General features: G+C 42.2%; 1 protein-coding gene across 1 annotated transcript in view; it reads right to left on the reverse strand.

The window, feature by feature from the left end:
• kcnn3 (potassium intermediate/small conductance calcium-activated channel, subfamily N, member 3) overlaps nucleotides 1–19,092 on the reverse strand; it is a 48,498-nt gene that overhangs the window by 10,518 nt on the left and 18,888 nt on the right. The window contains 4 exon segments of the mRNA XM_069695909.1: nucleotides 1,329–1,439; nucleotides 7,926–8,067; nucleotides 10,368–10,489; nucleotides 11,666–11,962. Coding sequence (XP_069552010.1) covers nucleotides 1,329–1,439; nucleotides 7,926–8,067; nucleotides 10,368–10,489; nucleotides 11,666–11,962 — 672 coding nt within the window.

Raw genomic sequence — 19,092 nt, forward strand, 5'->3', positions numbered from 1 at the left:
ATTTCTCTCCATAAATATCTCCATAAAATATTTCCACCTGTACTGATGCTGTGAAACGACTGACTGACCTATTGAAAGACAAAAAAAAAAAAAAAAAACCTTGACATGCCAATGTCAAGATCACTATATTGTGACACAATGTGACATATAACACTTTCACAAACTCACACTCATGTAGCACATTGTGAAAGGTGTTAAACGTCTTGTGAAAACAGACGCTGGTTGACCCGGTCGGAGATCGTTGGAAGTTGAGGCAGAGTCTGGCTCCAATAGACGCACGAGTCGGTTCAGCTCCTCTGTCGTTATTTTATCCACGCTAAAATTATTGATTACCCTACCCGATTGAGTCGCCCAGATAACCCCACTGCCATAATGTACCCTACATATTTGATATGGGAGCTATTTTTAAAACTTGGGTCTTTCAACTTTATGAAAAATTTAAAAGGACTGGAGGAGGGAGGGGAGTGAGGGATGGAGCAAAGGAGGCAGGGAGGGGGCAAGAAAAGGAGAAAAGGGAGGGTGACAGATAGCGAGAGAGAGAGAGAAGGATTTACTGTTAGAGAGATAAATGTCAGAGGAGAGGGGAGGTGGAGGGATGGCCATGTGGGAGGAAGAGATCGGAGGTGGAAAGAAAGAGAGAGAGACGGTAAGTGAGGGAGCAGAGCAAAGAGTGTGTGATGACCTTTTATTGCCTTCGCTCACTCAAATAACATGGCACTCAGTCACAACAATACAGGGTGATGGTGTGATGTGGTAGTTGGGGAGGGTGAAGGAGTGGCAGTGAAAGAACAGGCTGTTTAGCTAGCCTCCAGCCCACCCTCTCTTCAACCCCAAAGAACTCCTGAAATATAGCGTAACATCACCCAAAGAATGTGTACTCTTTACAAATTATAGTTTTGCTTTATTCCTGCCACAGCCCAACTGTTAGAAAAATTACTCAAGAGGCTTGGTTCAAAATCAAACACATCGGACATTTATTCTTGCAAGAAGGAACACATACATGCACCCTCAAAGAGAGGTGTCCAGCAAAGAAGGGGCCTTCCCTCCTCCGTAGGTCAGCTTTTATACAGTGGGACAAACAGTAGACCATCACCCTCATTCCCTTTGTACCTGCTTTTGTATGGTAATACAGAGTTGGTTGTAGGTCACAAGATAGTCGTCAATTAGGTGCGGAAACAATCACTTGCAAATAAGACCGAAAACAAAGGAAACTTTTCAGGACCTGAGACTTTCCGGAGCCACAATGCAAACAAGAGGAAGAAACAGATCTTTCATTTCCATCACCAACATACTCATTCACACCACTGACGCCACACAAGCCTACCCACCCTTTTGGTGAGTTGCGTGTCCATCATGAAGTTGTGTACGTGTTTCTCGGCCTTGGTCAGCTCCAGCTTCCTGGCTACCACGGCAACCACCAGAGCTGTACAGCCTGCACCCTGAGAGAGAGGAGGGAGGGAGGAGGAGGAGAAAACAGAGTACTGAGTCAGTCAGTACAGAGGAGGAATTGGTAAATCACTGGCTTTTGGACGGGGAATTAGCCCAGATGATTGAAAGGAGCAAGGACAAATATGAGGAAGGGAGCCGAATGACAGAAGGAGAAGTGAATGAGAGAGAGGAGAGGATTAGGAGGGATAGCTCTGTTCCAGATCCACATTTCCTCATTTTGAGAGGCAAGCCAAGTCTATTTTCACTTCCAATCCATCTGGTGTGAGATCCCTTCTATATCGCCTCTATATGTAGCTGAAAAAAATGCCCCTTATGGATTAAAAAAAAAACATCACAGATTGACACCACCTAATTTCATTTAATTAGATGCTGTCAGTCTGAATTACATGGTGTCAGTCTTCTTCTGTCACCGGAGGCTCGAGGCCTGCAGGACGTGTAAAAGTGTAAAACACGGACTAGTTTGTCTGTATTCCAACTCAACCCACATGGGACATATGGCAAATTCATTTGGGAGAGAGTGACAGTAGTCTCTCAACCAGAAAGACATGCTTGAGAGGAGAAGAGGAGCAGGAACACAGGGAGGAAGACAGACTTAATTAACTTTCAGATTAGACACTGTTTTCAGTGGGGCTGTTTGAGTGCTCACAGGTTCCTTCTGAAGGGGCAGGCACCAAGAGGAAAGAAGGGAGAGGAGAAGAAAGATAAAGCGAGTGAAGAGCTATGAGTAAATAGAAATGGGGAAGGAAGGAAACATGAAGCATGGGTGTGTGCACGGAATAGGAGGAGAGAAAGAGGGAGAAGAAGGCAATGTTAATGAGGTCACATATCTCCTGATAAGTAATGAATTAAGATTAAGAGTGTTTAATGAAAATGTATGAGTGTCTTCCTTCCTGCTTGTGAGTGTCTGCATCTTCACAGTGGGAGAGAGAGGGAGTAAAAGAGATATAAGGAGAGAGACTAGTGAGTTAGAGAGCGAGTGCGAGGGAGCGGCAACATTTTCAAGCGTGTAGAAAATAGCCAAGACTTCATCGTGCACACTCTTGACCGACAAGACAGGTTTGGCCAAAAATAACTTTGGCTGGGTTCCATAGAATGTAACACACAAACAGGCATTAGCGCCCATGTTTATACACTCATCCAATCTATTTGTGTTTATTCAAAAAGTATGAATAAAATATGATGAGAGCCGATGGAAAACCCTTAGAGCATTCATACATGTGCTTTAGGGAAAAGACCACTCGTCTAACAAACAACACAATATGTGCAAGTGCAGTGTGAAGTGCACTATTACATCTGCGTGTATGTGTTATCGCATGTGCTCGAAATTGTCCTCCTCAGTCAGAAACAGCGGGGGACTGATTGGTTTGTCAGGGAAGGCTCTGTGTGTATGTGCAGGCACGTGTTAGTGAGTGTGTATGTGTGTGTATATATGAGAGATTGTTTGAATATATGCCTCCATCTAGGGCTGGACTGGGACAAGAAATCAGCCCTAGCATTTTTGACCGGGTGGCCCACCATAATCAGTAAGCAGGTGATCACAAGAGAATAAAAAAAAGAAGCAGAATAATGTTTTTTTCTACATTTGAAGGGCCTTGAAAAATTACTCAGTGTACACTCCTGTGCACTCAGGTCCAGAAATGTAAGAATTCTCAGACAAAGATGCAAAAAGCTGCAGCCTAAAATTCAATAATAACTTACTGGTAATGAGCCGATAGTTGTTTATTCAAGCAATGCAGCTGTTCCTTCTTATTTCATTACATATTCAGTTCATACAGATTTCACATATCCAAACATTTATGATGGAATATTGCATAATGTTTATAGTTGATAGATATGGTGCTAATAGTTAGCACGGGGGGGGGGGGGGGGGGGGGGGGGGGGGGGGGGGGGGGGGGGGGGGGGGGGGGGGGGGGGGGGGGGGGGGGGGGGGGGGGGGGGGGGGGGGGGGGGGGGGGGGGGGGGGGGGGGGGGGGGGGGGGGGGGGGGGGGGGGGGGGGGGGGGGGGGGGGGGGGGGGGGGGGGGGGGGGGGGGGGGGGGGGGGGGGGGGGGGGGGGGGGGGGGGGGGGGGGGGGGGGGGGGGGGGGGGGGGGGGGGGGGGGGGGGGGGGGGGGGGGGGGGGGGGGGGGGGGGGGGCTTACAATAAACACAAGACAACTTGCCGGTTGTAGGAACTGATTACATTATTTTCTTATAGACACATATTTCAACTCAAAAGAGCATCAGATGTGATATTTGACTTTTAAGTGACCAGAAGATATGTGATGGTGTCTTATGATTGCTTCTGTTATTATCATCGACATTGATTAACCCTCGTGTTGTCCTTGGGCCAAAATGACCCGCAGTTGTGTTCAACCAATTTCTATTTTATTTTCATATTTTTTGGGATCATTGGTGACAAGGAGGCTGTGAGGGTTTCTTTAAAGAATGATCACCAATAATCCCCCCCCAAAAATATAAAAATATAGAAATAAAATAGAACTTGGTTGAACACAGCTGCGGGTCATTTTGACCCAAGGACAACACAAGGGTTAAAGTACCCTGAGTCATTAAAGCTCGTTGTAAGTGCCCGTTAACGTTTACCACTCAGTCAGTCAACACTCTCCTGCTCCTCTGTCTGCAGTGTTCACGGCTCTACTCTCCTCCTTTAAGTGCCTGTTGCTGCACAGTGCTGCAGCTGACGTTGAAGCTCTTGCAGCCCGTCAGCAAACACATCGGTTATTTTGATCAATTTGGCGACATCCGCCTCGAGAGTTTAAACTTGTTCGCTCCTTTGTGCTTTGGTCTGCACGGCATCTGACACGGGAAACAGGACAGAGGGGGAGGTCGATTCAAAGATGTGATTGGGCCAACCCCGTGTCAGTAAAGAAAATAAACCAATGGGTTTCTGCCGCTACTTTACGTGCCAGTAGTTGGTCCCACTTTTTTTTGTTTTTGTTTTGTTTTTAATATATATATATATATATATCAATTAGCCTATTAAATTCTATCACCCAAAAATACATCGGCCCACCAGGAAAATGCCCGGTAAGCCCGATGGCCAGTCCAGCCCTGCCTGCATCTATTTGATTCCAGCAGGGTTCCCTGTACAATCTCCACAGTGACACCGCTGATGATGCCTGTGCTGCTGCTGATTTGTTTCGTACGCCTGGGTGTTTCCCTTGCTTCCCCGAGTACAGTGCAGCCGTCTACTTAGCTGTCAGAAAAAGGGGAATCACCCATCTGTGCTTCCATCTAACAACCTCACACTCCAGGTAACTGAGCTTTAGTTTCCAGAACAGGTCAGCGGAAACACATATAAGAAAAGAGAGGACGACGTTCAACACACACAAAAATGAAATCTAATTTGCTCAATTAGAGTGAAGAATACAAGCACTTAGAGGCTGTGTGCTTCTCTGCATCTCCCGACCCGACTACCCATCAAGAACTACACGAAGCTGTAGGAAATGGAAGGCATGAAAAACTTACCTTCATATGGTAACACTGCACTTTAACCTGGCTTTTAACACACTGTATTGTAATTGTAAACTGATGCATTTAGGATATTTTAAGCAAGCATTTATATTTTATATGACAATTATGTCTTACTATACTGTCAATCAATTATTTGTTTATACACCAGGCTCCACTTATGAGCACAGCTGTTGTTGACAACTGCTTTAATTAACTCTTACTTCTTGTACAACAGCAACCATGATATCCATCATGCTTCAATTTACTGTGTATAAATACAACAAAAACAACTCTCTGTATTCACAAAATTTGGTGGTAGTCTATCCCCCTAGCCATCAACAACACCCTACCACACATACACACGAGCACCTGGTACACCCCCAGGTAGCCTCAGGGCAGTGGTATATTCCAACACGTTTGGTCTTCATGTGTTGTCATAGTAACAGCAGTGAGAATTTCTCCTATAGAAACTCATTATAGTAATTCTCAACCAACAAAAAACAACAACATAAGTATCCTATTTTCTGCTGCGACCTGTAACCCCCCCCCCTCACCCACCACCCATTTTTCTTGTTTTTACACACACAAAAAAATCCACCCTTTGTTTTTCCACGGCCATATAGGCTTCACCTTTTTCTTTCTACTTGCATCCACTCCTTCTCTGATGGTCAACAAAAATAAAAACCCTCTGAACCCCTCATGAAGAGTGATATGAGAGTGTGTTTGTGTATGACAGGAGAGCAGAGTGTGTGTGGGAGTCATATTAAGAGTGTATGTCAAGTCCTGTGTCAGTGTTGTGTAGAGGATGCAGTCTGTAGCAGTGTGCTTGGTACAATCTGTATCCACCCTCTGTTTTGTGTCTGTCTTTGTGTGCGCTACAGTAAGAGTTGTACTAGATCTCAAACACAGATTGGATGATTCACCCAGCAAATGGGGGAGGTAAGGGGGGGGGGGGTCTGTGTGTGTCTTTGTGATAGTGTGTGTTTATTCACACATTTAAGGGACTATACAGTAAAAAAAAAAAAAGTAGGTGAGCTGGCAAATACAGAGAAAATTGGAGACAGTACGGATGAAAGAACACACAAGCAGGTTTTGGGGAGTTATGGGGGTGAGAAATCCATCTAAATCATCAGTCAGTTTTAAGTGATAGTACAGTTACTTTCAAAAGAGTACACACACCAGAAGATGCAAAGAAAAGATTGAATAGTGTTTTTAGGGTTTTCTGAGTCGCTTGATTTTTTTGAACCATCATCCAGCAGTCATCAAAATACATCTTAAGGTGATCTTCAGTTGGCTCCAATATGGTGGTCGGAAAAAACACACTCAATTAAGTATATGTAAGTTTACAGTTTATAGAAAAGATTGCTGCAATGATGCTACTGGTAATAAAATGCTGTTTTAGCTGCTTTTTGTCTTATTTTCTTGATAAAAGACAAACAGCAGACGCTTTGCCGTTTGTTTATTAATCACAGCCAGTGGTCACATAATCAATTCTTACCATGTAACTTGACTGCTCTGAGGAATGTTTCACGGTGCTTTTAAAATGTTGAATGCTATTCTTTTTTTATTAACAGGTTTAACACGCTCAACTGTGCATGTAAGAGTAAAAGCTTTTGCATGATGATTGCCTCGGTTTTAAAAACATAAAACGGACAAATGTAGCGTAGCATCCAAGGCATCACTTAGGTTATTGGAAAATAACATTTCCAATGTCTCATCCAATCTTCATCATGTTTTGTGTGGGGAAGCCACTTTGATAAACACATTGATAATGTAGTACTTCTAAGTAATGCATTGCAAAAATCTGTAATTCAGAAAAGGAATATATTCATGAGACCTGTTACAAAAAGAGCATTCCCCCCCCCTGAAGTCAGGTGAGCATGCACTGAACAGAGACTTTCAGCTGTATAAATGTAAACAATTGTCCAACACCAGACACAAAAACCATAAGCCACATCATGTCCTACGTGAAAAGCAACTACATTTTTGAGCGCTATTGAGCCCTTTCCTGACCTTATAAAGCATCAGCAGAAGCTGCCATACTTTCCGGCACATTTAAAATGAGATTATCTGACATTTAGCTGTGGAGCTATTAAAAAAAAAAAAAATCTAATTTTCTTGCATTTGAAAAGACACGAATTGCGTCTGATCACTCAGGAGAGTGTTAAAGTGATAGCATGGACAAAGATGTATAGTGTTTACATTCAAGATTTACCCAGTTTTACTAATTTCCAAAACGTTAAGGTTCTTTCTTTAAACAAAAGGAAGTCAAAATGAAAGATAAAAGGACAGTAAGACAATAGAGAGACAGGAATTGTGACAAAGACAGAAAGTAAGCAAGAAAGAGAGAGTAAAAGAAATATTTGGAGGAGGAAAGAACACCTGTGAAGTGAAGCAAACAGAGGAGCAGTCGGCAGCTTAAACACTGATAGTAACAGATGGACGGTAGATAGAAATAAACACATGGCCTCAGGGAAGGGGAGACGGACAAAGAGGAAAAAAGATAGAGGGAGAAATAGAAAGAGAGTGATCGAAAGAAAGAGGTAGATAGTGGTAAAGAAAGAAAATGAGAGACTGAGAAGGAGAAAGAGAGAGAGTGGGAGGACATGGCACAATGAAAGGTAGGACCTTCATTATGCAATGAGGACAGACAAGGGAATAGCACGCACACACACACACACACACACACACACACACACACACACACACACACACACACACACACACACACACACACACACACACACACACACACACACACACACACACACACACACACACACACACACACACACACACACACTAAAATGCTCTTGTTTACACGCCTACACACCCAAAACACACAGAAGCACAGATGCAGGCTAATTCAGAGAGGGTTGCCCAAATTCTACAAATGGCAGAATTTCTCCCGCAAATGATAGCATGCTCTCTAATCTGCTGACCTTTGAACTCGGCGAGGACAGCACAGCGGGAGGAAGTGAGATAGCAAGAGAGGGGAGAGAGGCAGGAGGGGGAATGTACTGACCATGATGCCTGTGAGCAGACAGACTCCTTTGCCACAGTAGGTGTGAGGAACCATGTCTCCGTAGCCGATGGACAAGAAAGTGATGGAGATAAGCCACATGGCTCCCAGGAAGTTACTGGTCACGTCCTGAGCATCATGATACCTAAAAGGAACCAGCGTCCGTGTTCAGAGAATAAGGTCAGTCAGTAGTAAAAGATATAAATAATAATAATAATGAATGAAAACCACAACTGGCCCACTGGTCCTATCTGCAAATGTGGGCGTCGAACATAAAACACGTGTCTGACAATTTTCCCTGACACACAACACATAACTGCATGTCTTGCCTCCATCATTCCTGCCCTCCACGCCACAATGTTACCAAAGCAACCAATCCTGGTGCAGCTCTGAATCAAAATGAAAAAAAAAAGCTATTCACCAGAAAAATGTAAGCCTTGGATGGTAGATTTACTCTGAACTCCTATTTGTTTGCCTGAAGAGACACAGTTTCCATGAAGTCACTTGTTTAAAGCAGTTTGATTAAGATGTGCATGCTTCTTTCTGCATTGATCTGGTTTGCAGAGGAAATCCCAGTTAAAGTTGGATGTGAACTATATGAGGGCTTCCCAGCAGCTGGGCAATGATGCATTACATCACGTTTATAAACCAACTGACATTTCCCCATATTTCCCTGATTATCTCCAAAAGCATTTGGACACATCAGTGCAGACTTTTTGCTTTCTACTTGATGCTACATCAATAACATTACATAACTCGTAAAATGATATTATCACTCTCTAACTGTAACTGAGCAATTAGATTTTGAGTTTGCCACAGTGTTCTTCAACAACAGAGACAGATATGTTTGAAAGCTGTTCACTTTAGAGCATCTGCCTGCTGGATCAAAAAACGGTCGATAAATCACTCGTCTGCAGACTTATGTTTACAGCTGAATCAAGTGGGATTTTAATTGCTCTACCTGTATACATATAAGAAAAAACCCACAATATTTTAAAAGGACCAAGTGAAGTATTTCTCCTCTCCTTTGTGGATAGGCCAGTTTATTTGAACCCCTCTTTTCCCCTATTTAGTATGAAAACAATTAATAAATGGTCATTATAATGTTGCAAGCTGATATAAAGGCATTTTAAGATATGAAATATTGTTTTGGTTGACAACTGTATCTCCTTCTGTAAAACATGCCTAACTGGAATAAATAATTAAAGGAATAGTTTGACATTTTGTGAAATGCACTTTGCTTTTTTGCAGATTGTTAGATGAGAAGATTGATATCACTTTCTGTGCAAATTATTAACCTACAGCCAGAAACTAGTTCGCTAAGCTTGGCATACAAACAAGGCAAACATCTAGTCTAGCTCTTTCCAAAGGTAACAAAATTGAGTTAATTTCTTCAGTAACTTCTTGGCATCACTACTTGTTACTCGTTGCCAGTGACGTCAGGAAGTCACTGTGTCCAGACAGGAAGCAGTCCTACTCATAAGCCCCCATAAACCAAAACTTATTTATACTCTTTGCTTTTTGCACATTAAATGTACATTTGTCCTTTCAGTTAATAGGATACATGTTACATAGTAAACTTTAGAGTTGCTAGGAGGTATATTTTGTTACTTATATGCAGAGCTACGCTACAATTTCCTATCTCTATACCAAGCTAAACCACTGACTGTAGCCTGATATTTACAGGACTGACATCAGAGTAATATCAAACTTCTCATTTCTCTCATAAAGAAAGCAAATAAGTGCATTGAAACTCCTTTTTTAAAGGTCAAGAATGAACCCTTACCTCAAAATGACTTCTTGAAATCCAAACATATTAAATCATAATTTTTAAGATGCCTATAAATGACAACTGATCATTTTGATTTATGAAAAATATTTTTTTGAAAGAAACACTTAAGATTTGGCTTTATGTACTTGTTTTAATACTGGATGATTAAAGTATATTGCACTGTCATTACAATTATGTTATACTAACTTAATTCATTTGTCTGTATAAGCACCAGTAACAAATGTATTGTGGAAGAAGGTACAGTTTGGAAACAATAATCAAATCTTATTGTCTTTATGTCAGCTCAAAACTGCGTTAGTCTGCTACGACAAAATTAAGTAACTTGTTTATTGCTTTAGAAACGCTGAATGGGAGTGTCAAAAGTTATATTGATAGTATTTTTTATTCTTTGTCAGACAAACTAGAAAAACAAAGTAACAACTTCATTGACTGAATCAAATGAAGTGTACAACTGGTGAGAAAGCCTCATAAACTGAAGTCTAAAAATGGATTATGTTGCACAGACGTCCCAGATTATATTTCCTGCCAATTGAATTTAACTGCTCAGTTGAATTCCTCGTCCAATCACAGCCCAACACTCAAGCTCTCATGCGCACACAATGAATACAAACACACAGACACACACAGCAAAATGGACCAACTTTGTTACTGACCTCTCACACACTCGCACAGTCCAGGCAGCGATGATCCACAGAGAGATGCTGAAGACCAGCAGCACCGTCCCAGGGCAGATAGTCATGAGGGTTTTCATTACAAACCGAGTGTTAAAATGGACCTGAAATACACACACACACACACACACACACACACACACACACACACACACACACACACACACACACACACACACACACACACACACACACACACACACACACACACACACACACACACACACACACACACACACACACACACACACAGTTTAGTTGAGCTGATAAATGACATTGTATTGCACATTTTTTCAAGAGTTAGTGTTGAGCAGCTCTTCTGGTTTCCCACACAGGCTTGATGTTTTACTAATTAGTCTACTGAGTAGCTTTTGATAGCAGCAGGACTCAGAGAATCTCAACTGTAATTGAAGTCGAGATCAGGGCTCACCCTTTGACTCCGGCCATGCTATATAGTGTCTTAGTAAGTAATTAGCCTATTTCCAGTGTAGTTTTTATCTGTGGCTCATTTGTCATTAAGAGGCAGACCATCAAATTCTGGCTGATGGATCATGTGATGGTTGAGGCCCGGAAGGGTAAAGCAGCTGATAAGTGAGTTGTCATTTTAGAGCTGCACTCCCGATGGCAGCTTCACCTCCTCTCTCCTGCACTGTAGCCCGAGGGTCAGGAGAGTGCCGTCGCAGTTACACTAACAACCTGCTAAATCACCAATCTAAAATCTGCTCCATCCCTCCTACTGCCCTCCATCCCTCCACCATGTTTGCTAATTCCCACAACAAGCCGCATCTCTGCTTCCTGATCTTACAGTAATGTTTCGCATTTGAAGTCATTACAAAGCTGGCACCAATCATGTATTGCATGACTTGTACACATTTCTCCGCACTAATATTGCAATTTCATTCCAGTCCTTTCTTTTCATGGCCCATTTGAGCCGTATGCAATATCTTGTTCCCATTTCACGCTCCCATCTCATATTGCATTGTAAAATATTCACCATAGCTTACATCTAAGTCTCTAAGGACAGTGATAACAAAAAAAAGAGGAAGGGGATTTGGACTTGTAGATTAAAAGAAACAGGTTGACTAGGAGAACAGAGGAGAAGTAAGAACTTCAGATAGAGAGATAGAGGCTAGGGATAAAAGGGACAGCACGGACACAGATTTAATTCAGAGGAGAGAGCTCTTGACCTTAATACCTTTACAACGCCTTCACCTCTTCCCAGCTAAACCTTTGACAACAACACTCCTGAATGCATACTGCAAGCACAAAACCCTTCTGACCTTATTTAGGGCACCTATACTTCTGGAGGAGGCGTCGGTGAAGAGTTTGCTGTGCAGAAGCATGACTCTGGCAATGAGGTAGAGGCGCAGGAACATGGGTACACTCAGCACCATGTCCAGGTCAGCCTCGGCCTGTGAAGGCGCATATGAGAAGGCCAGCCGTGCCCGCCACTGAAACTTAAAGTCCCCGGGAACTGGATGCACCGCCGACACCAGCAGCTCCAGAGAGATCAGCAGAACCCTCTCCATCGTCATGGCGATGCGCCAGTCGTCCGCTCCGTTGTCGATGACGAACAGCTGCAGGGACAGGAAGCACATGAGGAGAGTCAAGTGAGGAAAAGAGTTACACTTCTTTTAATACGTCACTGGGAAAACTTTTCATCAAGATCCTCTGCTGGCTCAGTCCTCTCATCAGCACGGTTGACTGATTGAATGACTAAAGACACCAGCAGCAATTCAGAGTAAATGTCTTTCCTGAGATGTAAAACACCATCTATTTAATCAGTAATCTATTCAGTCTCCACACAGTGCTTTGGTTCATCTTCATATAACCTGCAACTCTTGTCTTACTAAAATTATAGCAAAGATGTTGAGTCATCTGGAGCTGTAGCTCTTAAGAAAAAACAACTATCACAATTACAATATTTTGGTCTTTTTAAAAAATTTTTTTTTTAAAGGCCACTACTCTGTTATTTCTACCACTCTCGTGTACACGTGCCAAGCAGAGTTACTTTAATTGCAGTTTTCCCTCAGTGTATTTTGATATATTTCATGCATAATTGCTGTTGTTGCTCTTTATATTGCCCCCAAAGCCGTCGTTATAAGGAAGCAGTAAGAGCAGGTTTCATTACAAGGGCCCTCCTCCAGACGGTGCTGACAGGAGCTCGGGGTGAGGGAGGAGGAGGAGGAGGAGGAGGTGGTGGTGGAGTTGATGAGAGGATAAGGCGGTGGAAAGAGATGGATGAAGTGCAGAGGAAATGAAGAGATAAAGATAGGAACGAGGAAATATCAGGGAAAGGAGGGCACTGCAAAAAAAGGTAGAAAAAAAGGCAGTAAAAAAGTCTCTTTTTAAGACATTTTTGTCTTTTCAGTGCTTATTTTGTTAACACATGGCTTCACACCTCACAAAAATGAAGAATTACGCTTTGTTTGTAGGGCTGTCACGATCCTAAAATTGTAGTTGACGAACAATTGTTGTGCAAAAAATTACAATTAACAATTGAAGTATTTTTTCTGTTCATTTGAGACACAGTTTAACAATAATAAACAACTTATGAAGAAGAGGAGCTGTTTCTTAGCATTAAACATTGAATCATATGCACACAAATTACATTTCTGTTTGCCTTTAATAAAACAAGGCAAATATGACATAAATAACAACATAAGTACTAACATATTACTGAAATGTCAATAATATAGGTAAAGAGATTGTTAATAATGACATATACCAATAATCAAAATAGGGGTGTAACAAGATGACGCCATTAAGTGCCAATCAAACCTCTAACAGGGACAACAAGATGGAAATCTGACATTTAACTTAGTTTCATTTAAATGTTTTTACACACCCGAATGGAAATTTTTCTAATGATTTTGCAAATTGATTGCATTCAGCTCAAATAATCAGGCTCTGCTCATTTGAACTCTAACTCTAATAATTGTGACAGGCCTAATTGTACAGCATCTTACAGGTTGAAATTTAGCAGAGCAAAAACATTTATATTTTCACTTCTTAAAACAAAATCAAAATGTTAGGACTCAATTGTGCCTTGATGGGAGATTATCGTTGAGGACAGAAAAGGTTAAAGAGAGAGGGAAGCAGAAAACGGAGCCTGTACAGAAAGGTCGGGGCACAAGGAGAGAAATGAGGAACTCCCCTACTGTAAATCAGCTGTACTGCCTCCAGAAACAGCCAGTGTTAACAATTGCTCTTTATCACATGATTCATCCCAAGGGCTTTTAGCCCACACAAACATTTATTTAGGGAAAAAAAATAAAAAAATACAACCACAGGTCAAACATCAGAACAAACGGGCAAGACAGCTTTGCGTCACAGTTTGTTATGAAGCTCCGCCACTTCCTTAACCACCTACGGTTACACACACGGCAGAATTCATCATTATCTATATCTAGAACAGCAGGGTGTATGTGTTGTCCTTGTTCCACTGTTGTTACATGTGTGCACACATGTTGATTACATGTGTGCACACATATGGAGCCCACGCACACACCTGCCTCATTGTGTAAGCTATCAATTGAACCAAGGGTCAAACGCTGGCTGTAATCTGTAATGATTCGATAGAATGTGCGTGTATGTGTACTGTACTTGTGTGTATTTGTGTATGCCTGAGTGAGTTTGAGAGAGACTGTGCAGACCCAGCCTCGTCATGGTGACTGTTGCCAAGGCGACAACATCAAAGAGCAGCCAAGCTTAATTAGGATCCCCAGTGCGAAGAGAGAGAGAGAGAGTCAAAAAGAGAGAAACGCAGGGAGAGACGAGGCAAGAAGAGAGAAAAAGGAGGTACAAGAAAAAAGGCAGAGGTGTGTGCAACAGCGAGTGAAGAGGTACAGAGAGGGAAGCACAGACAGGTTGTCTAACACTCAAGTTCTCTGCACAGACTTCCAAAGGTTTGCCTGTGAGTGTGACTTCTCACATTTTGGTGACAAAAACCTATTCACACAGTCACCTTATGGGGACTCACCTCCCATTTGGTGCCAAAAAGCTGGTTCCCACAACTTAAACTGTTAAACTTCAGGGGTATTACTTGTTTTTTGGCTTAAGTTTGGAGTTAGATGTTTATGGTTAAGTTCAGGCAAAGTCTCGGATGTCCTCCTAAGTGACAAAAACAGTTTTTTGTTTGTTATGCACCAAAATTAATGTATACTAATTCAAACTTTCAAAAAATGTCTTGTCCACAAACCAGCCGTCATTCATTCTTTGCTCCCACTGTGTGCGTGTCTTTCTCTGTCTACCTCTCTGTTCTTCCTCCTTCCAACATCCCTCCCTCTCGCTCCCTCTCTTGCTGAATGACATTTCTCCAAATCAAAGCAGAGGTGATCCAGTTTCTTGCCACAGGAGGAAATGAGCGCCCCTCCCTTCCTCCTCTCCCCGCCCTCCCCTCCTGTTCTCCCGCACGCTCCTGCTGCTGTCGGTCTTTTCCTGGCTAAATCGCCATGAGGAAGGGATAAATAATTAAATTCCATTAGGAAAGTAATCTGTCAATGGGAGTGAGTGAGTGCCACTGGCCTACATGACCAGGACAGGGGGGGGGGGGGGGTTGGGAAGGAGTGGGATGAGGAAATGTAGGTTGTCTATGCATATGTGCATGTGAGTGCTATTGAGAGAAATAAACAGAGAGGAAGGGCAGTAAAGAGTTAAAATAAACTTGAACATAGAGAACAAGCCCAAAGGAAAAAATGAACAGGATTATGGTGAAACTGTGTCTTGTGTTATTTTCTTAATTCTAACAAACTGTGGCATCACGGGGCAGAGGGCAAGGGACGAGGAAAGGCGAGGGAAAGCAGATGGGACAGAAGGAGGACAGAGTAAGAGAGAAACGCAAAGAGCAGGCCAGCAGGAGAGAAGTGAGACAAAAGGGAAAGGGAGAAATGTGTGAAAATGACAGCACCAAAGATAGGCTGAGGTCTTTACACAGGTGAAGGTGTGCGGTCTGGGAGGACACTTTCCACCTCAAGAATCCCTCCTCTGATCCTGCGGCCACATCTGTAACCTGCTGGAGGTGTTTGTGATGTCCTCCATCTTTTTGCTCAGCTATCCATCCAACCGCTCCTTGACCCCTTCCGGTCCCCCTGAGGCCATCGTTCCTTTGTAATTGTGTTAAGTCTCTGATTGCAGAAGTCTCCTATCATAGAGCCAGACACAGTGCTGGCCAGTCTCTGCCAAGGGAGCAGGCGAGACATGCAGGGACAATTGAGCTCACATGCAGGCACACTCACATCCAGACGGCCCGATCAAATGCAGCTCAGATTCTAAAAAAGAGGTAAATGCAGGAAAATCAGGCTCAAGCCTCTGTTTCCCATGTGAGGAAAAAAGACTGAACCTTCGTCTGGGATAGAGCCAGCCCCAATCACTGAATGAGACGGTGACAGAGCGAACACTGATGAGCATGTACACATTTCTTTACACACATAGTCACAACTCTGGGGAATGTCTGGGTCCTACAGCATGGAAATCCCTGGAACAGGCGGAAAATAAGTGGGGCGAAACCCACACAGACACGCGCACGCACGCACGCACGCACGCACGCACGCACGCACGCACGCACGCACACACACACACACACACACACACACACACACACACACACACACACACACACACACACATACATAAACACACATAAACACAGATTCCCACACCCTGATATAATGAATATTCAGAGAGGATAACATGCTTTCCCTGACTGTAATTGCAGCTCTGAGGGAACACCCCTGTGGCTGTTTCTATGCAGACGAAAGGAAGAAGAGAGGGTTCATCGAAGTGAAAAGGAAGTGTTGGAAAGTGTGAGAGATGAGGAAACGTTCACGTTTGCGGTGTGTGCATGTGTGATGTTGCCTAGTTTGCTACTAGAAAGTCTAAAAACAGTAACTGGAAGAGAATGAAGAGAGGATTCCACCAGCGGTGTCTCGAGACCGGGAATTTCCTTCATTTAGTGTGAATATGAAAGACAAACTGTGTTACTAAAAATGTCCAGAGGCTACCGAGACGCAAATGGCATCTGATAAATTAACATTCCCCGGAAATAAGTGGGTGAAATGCATCTTTCATGTTCCGAGTCCAAAGCGGACGCTGTGGTTTACCGTGCTCTTATTTTCTCTTCCATTATAGTCCCCAGCGCGGATGTACATGATACAGAATCGGCAGAACAAGACATCATGAAATGACTGTCATATAAGGACTGCTGTTCACTTTAACTAACAGAAGACAGCCCTTTTGGCAGGCTACAGCTCAAATTTACTTTCCTAATGCCATCTTGCCTGCCTTTGAGTGGCTGTGAGTGCCAAGCTGATGTCTCCTTGATCAACGAACTGCTTCTAAAAGTCTTCTAAAAGTAACCGAATAATACAGTTCACTAATGCTTAAAGTGCACAAATGGACTGGCGAAACTTCCCTTTCTCACACACTCTCTTCGAGCTTCTATTTGATTAACTTCAACAACAATTCAACTTTTGCCTTTCAAGTCTGGATTTCTTTCAAGTTTATGAGCTAAAATGAATCCTTTCGTTTTGAGTGTTTCTTGTTGCTTGGTATGTAAAAGTTTGTGTATGTGTGTGTGTTTGAAGAAAATAAGCGAAGGCCACTGGTGAGCTGGCAGATTAGAGTCACGCAACAAATGAGAACTTCAAATACATGAAGATGCGTACATGAATGTCTCTGGATGCAACATAAAACACATTGGAGATAAGGTACAAGCTTTTGAAATATTAATTTTGAAGCGAACGGTTAGCCCGCTCTGGTTTTGGCCCTTTGAATAATCTTTCTGATTAACCATAAAAAGCCACCTGGAAACAGATTCATAACAACAGCTGTATTTTGGGTGTTTTTCTTGATTCCTCATTGGCTAGACCAGTGGTAGTTCAGTTGTTAGTCTCTATTATTTCTGACCAAGCTCAGTCAGTTGGGTTCACTGTTAACTCAGACTAATGGCATGTGGTTGACAGATTGAAGATACAATCCCAGCACTCTCAAAATCTCCTGAGTTTATGTTCGTGATAACTATCCTTGCTCAAATTCTAATAATATCTGTATGATAATAGTCTTTTTATAGTCTGTATAGAATTAGCTGCAAAGAATCAGTGAAGAAAGAAAAAGCAAGGTTAAACCAGAAGTGATTTACTAGAGGTGACTTAAATAAGAAATTTGTTGGGAGAGTGATGAAACGATGATTATAAAATTAGATAACACTGATTTTGATGTTTAATTAAGGAGGACCTGAAACCAGTGTCTCAGAGAGTATGCATCAATATGTTTTCTCCTAAATTCTGGTGAGATGCTGATGTCTTCTTAGCTGAATATTGCAAGAAAATTGTCAGATTCATAGCACAGGTGCCTAATGTTTGTCACATGATTATGTTGCCATGGTAACACTGATCAAGTTGTTCCAATTGTCACTAACAACAATGGCTTTTGTTGTAGGTGCATTTACAATATAGGCGACTATATAAATGTGAAACATAAATATGATCAAAAATAATCCAGAACTGAGAAAAATACTGCAAGACATAAAATAATGTAACTTTGTCTGTCTCAAAACACTCCCAGAAAACGTACTGTGCCTTGTTTATTCTCTATGTTTGTGCAACAGGAAACACACTTGAAATATTTTTTGAAGCTTTTAAATGCACTTCAATGTACACCTTCATCATGGGCTCAAATCTCCAAATTTCAGCCCTGCTCACTATTAACCCTCCCATTGTCCTCGGGTCAAAATGACCCGCAGCTGTGTTCAACCAAGTTCTATTTTATTTCTATATTTTTTTAAATATTTTTTGGGATCATTGGTGATCATTCTTTAAAGAAACCCTCACAGCCTCCTTGTCACCAATGATCCCAAAAAATATGAAAATAAAATAGAACTTGGTTGAACACAGCTGCGGGTCATTTTGACCCAAGGACAACGGGAGGGGTAAACTTTACAAACATCAACTGTGAGCTGGGACTATATTTGAGACTTCAGGGCACTGTGAGTGAATCTTTAGGGATAAGTTTAAAAATATACTCCACTGATTTAGCACTGCCCTCCAAAATAGGTTCAAAACTGATGCAGCACAACCAAGGAAATCTTGATTCCATTATCACACATTGTTCAAAACCTGGCACCTTTTACCCACAATGCAACTCAACCGCCAACAGTTTGGTAAGAGAGCCAGTATATTAAGCCTGCAGCGGTTAATGTGGCCTTGATTCACAAGCCTCAAACACAAATGAGGAGCAGGCTATAAAGGTTTGGTAACCTCACTTTGTTTGAAATCCTTTTTTTCTGTTTTCAAACTAATCTTTGGCCACAACCAACACTCACTATAGTGAGGGAAATTATCAGACTTTACACGGCCTCTTTACACAGAAAATGTTATATTTTTAACTTTTCTTGACATAATGCAGAAATGCCACCCAAGAACTTAACAGATGTAAGCAGGCTTCAGAGCTCTGAGTTCAGGGAAATCTAAAAGATAATTTTCTAAATAAATCTTAAAACAACTACGAAGACAAAATGTTACGATCCTCAATGCAACGCCACACTGCACTTATCTGACCTGAGTGGAAGTATATTTGTAAATGTGTTGGAACAAACTGCTCCTTTAAATGCTGAAATTATTTATTCCAGACTGCTTTCAGATAAAATGTCATAACGTTTTCACCACGATGAAGCCAGCAGGGTCTGATGGACACTTGCAGTCCAATCTTG

Source organism: Brachyistius frenatus, unplaced genomic scaffold (genome assembly GCF_029030835.1).
Source record: "Brachyistius frenatus isolate BFR_SWC_R1_liver_20210118 unplaced genomic scaffold, ASM2903083v1 Contig_20, whole genome shotgun sequence".
NCBI classification, from domain to species: domain Eukaryota; kingdom Metazoa; phylum Chordata; class Actinopteri; family Embiotocidae; genus Brachyistius; species Brachyistius frenatus.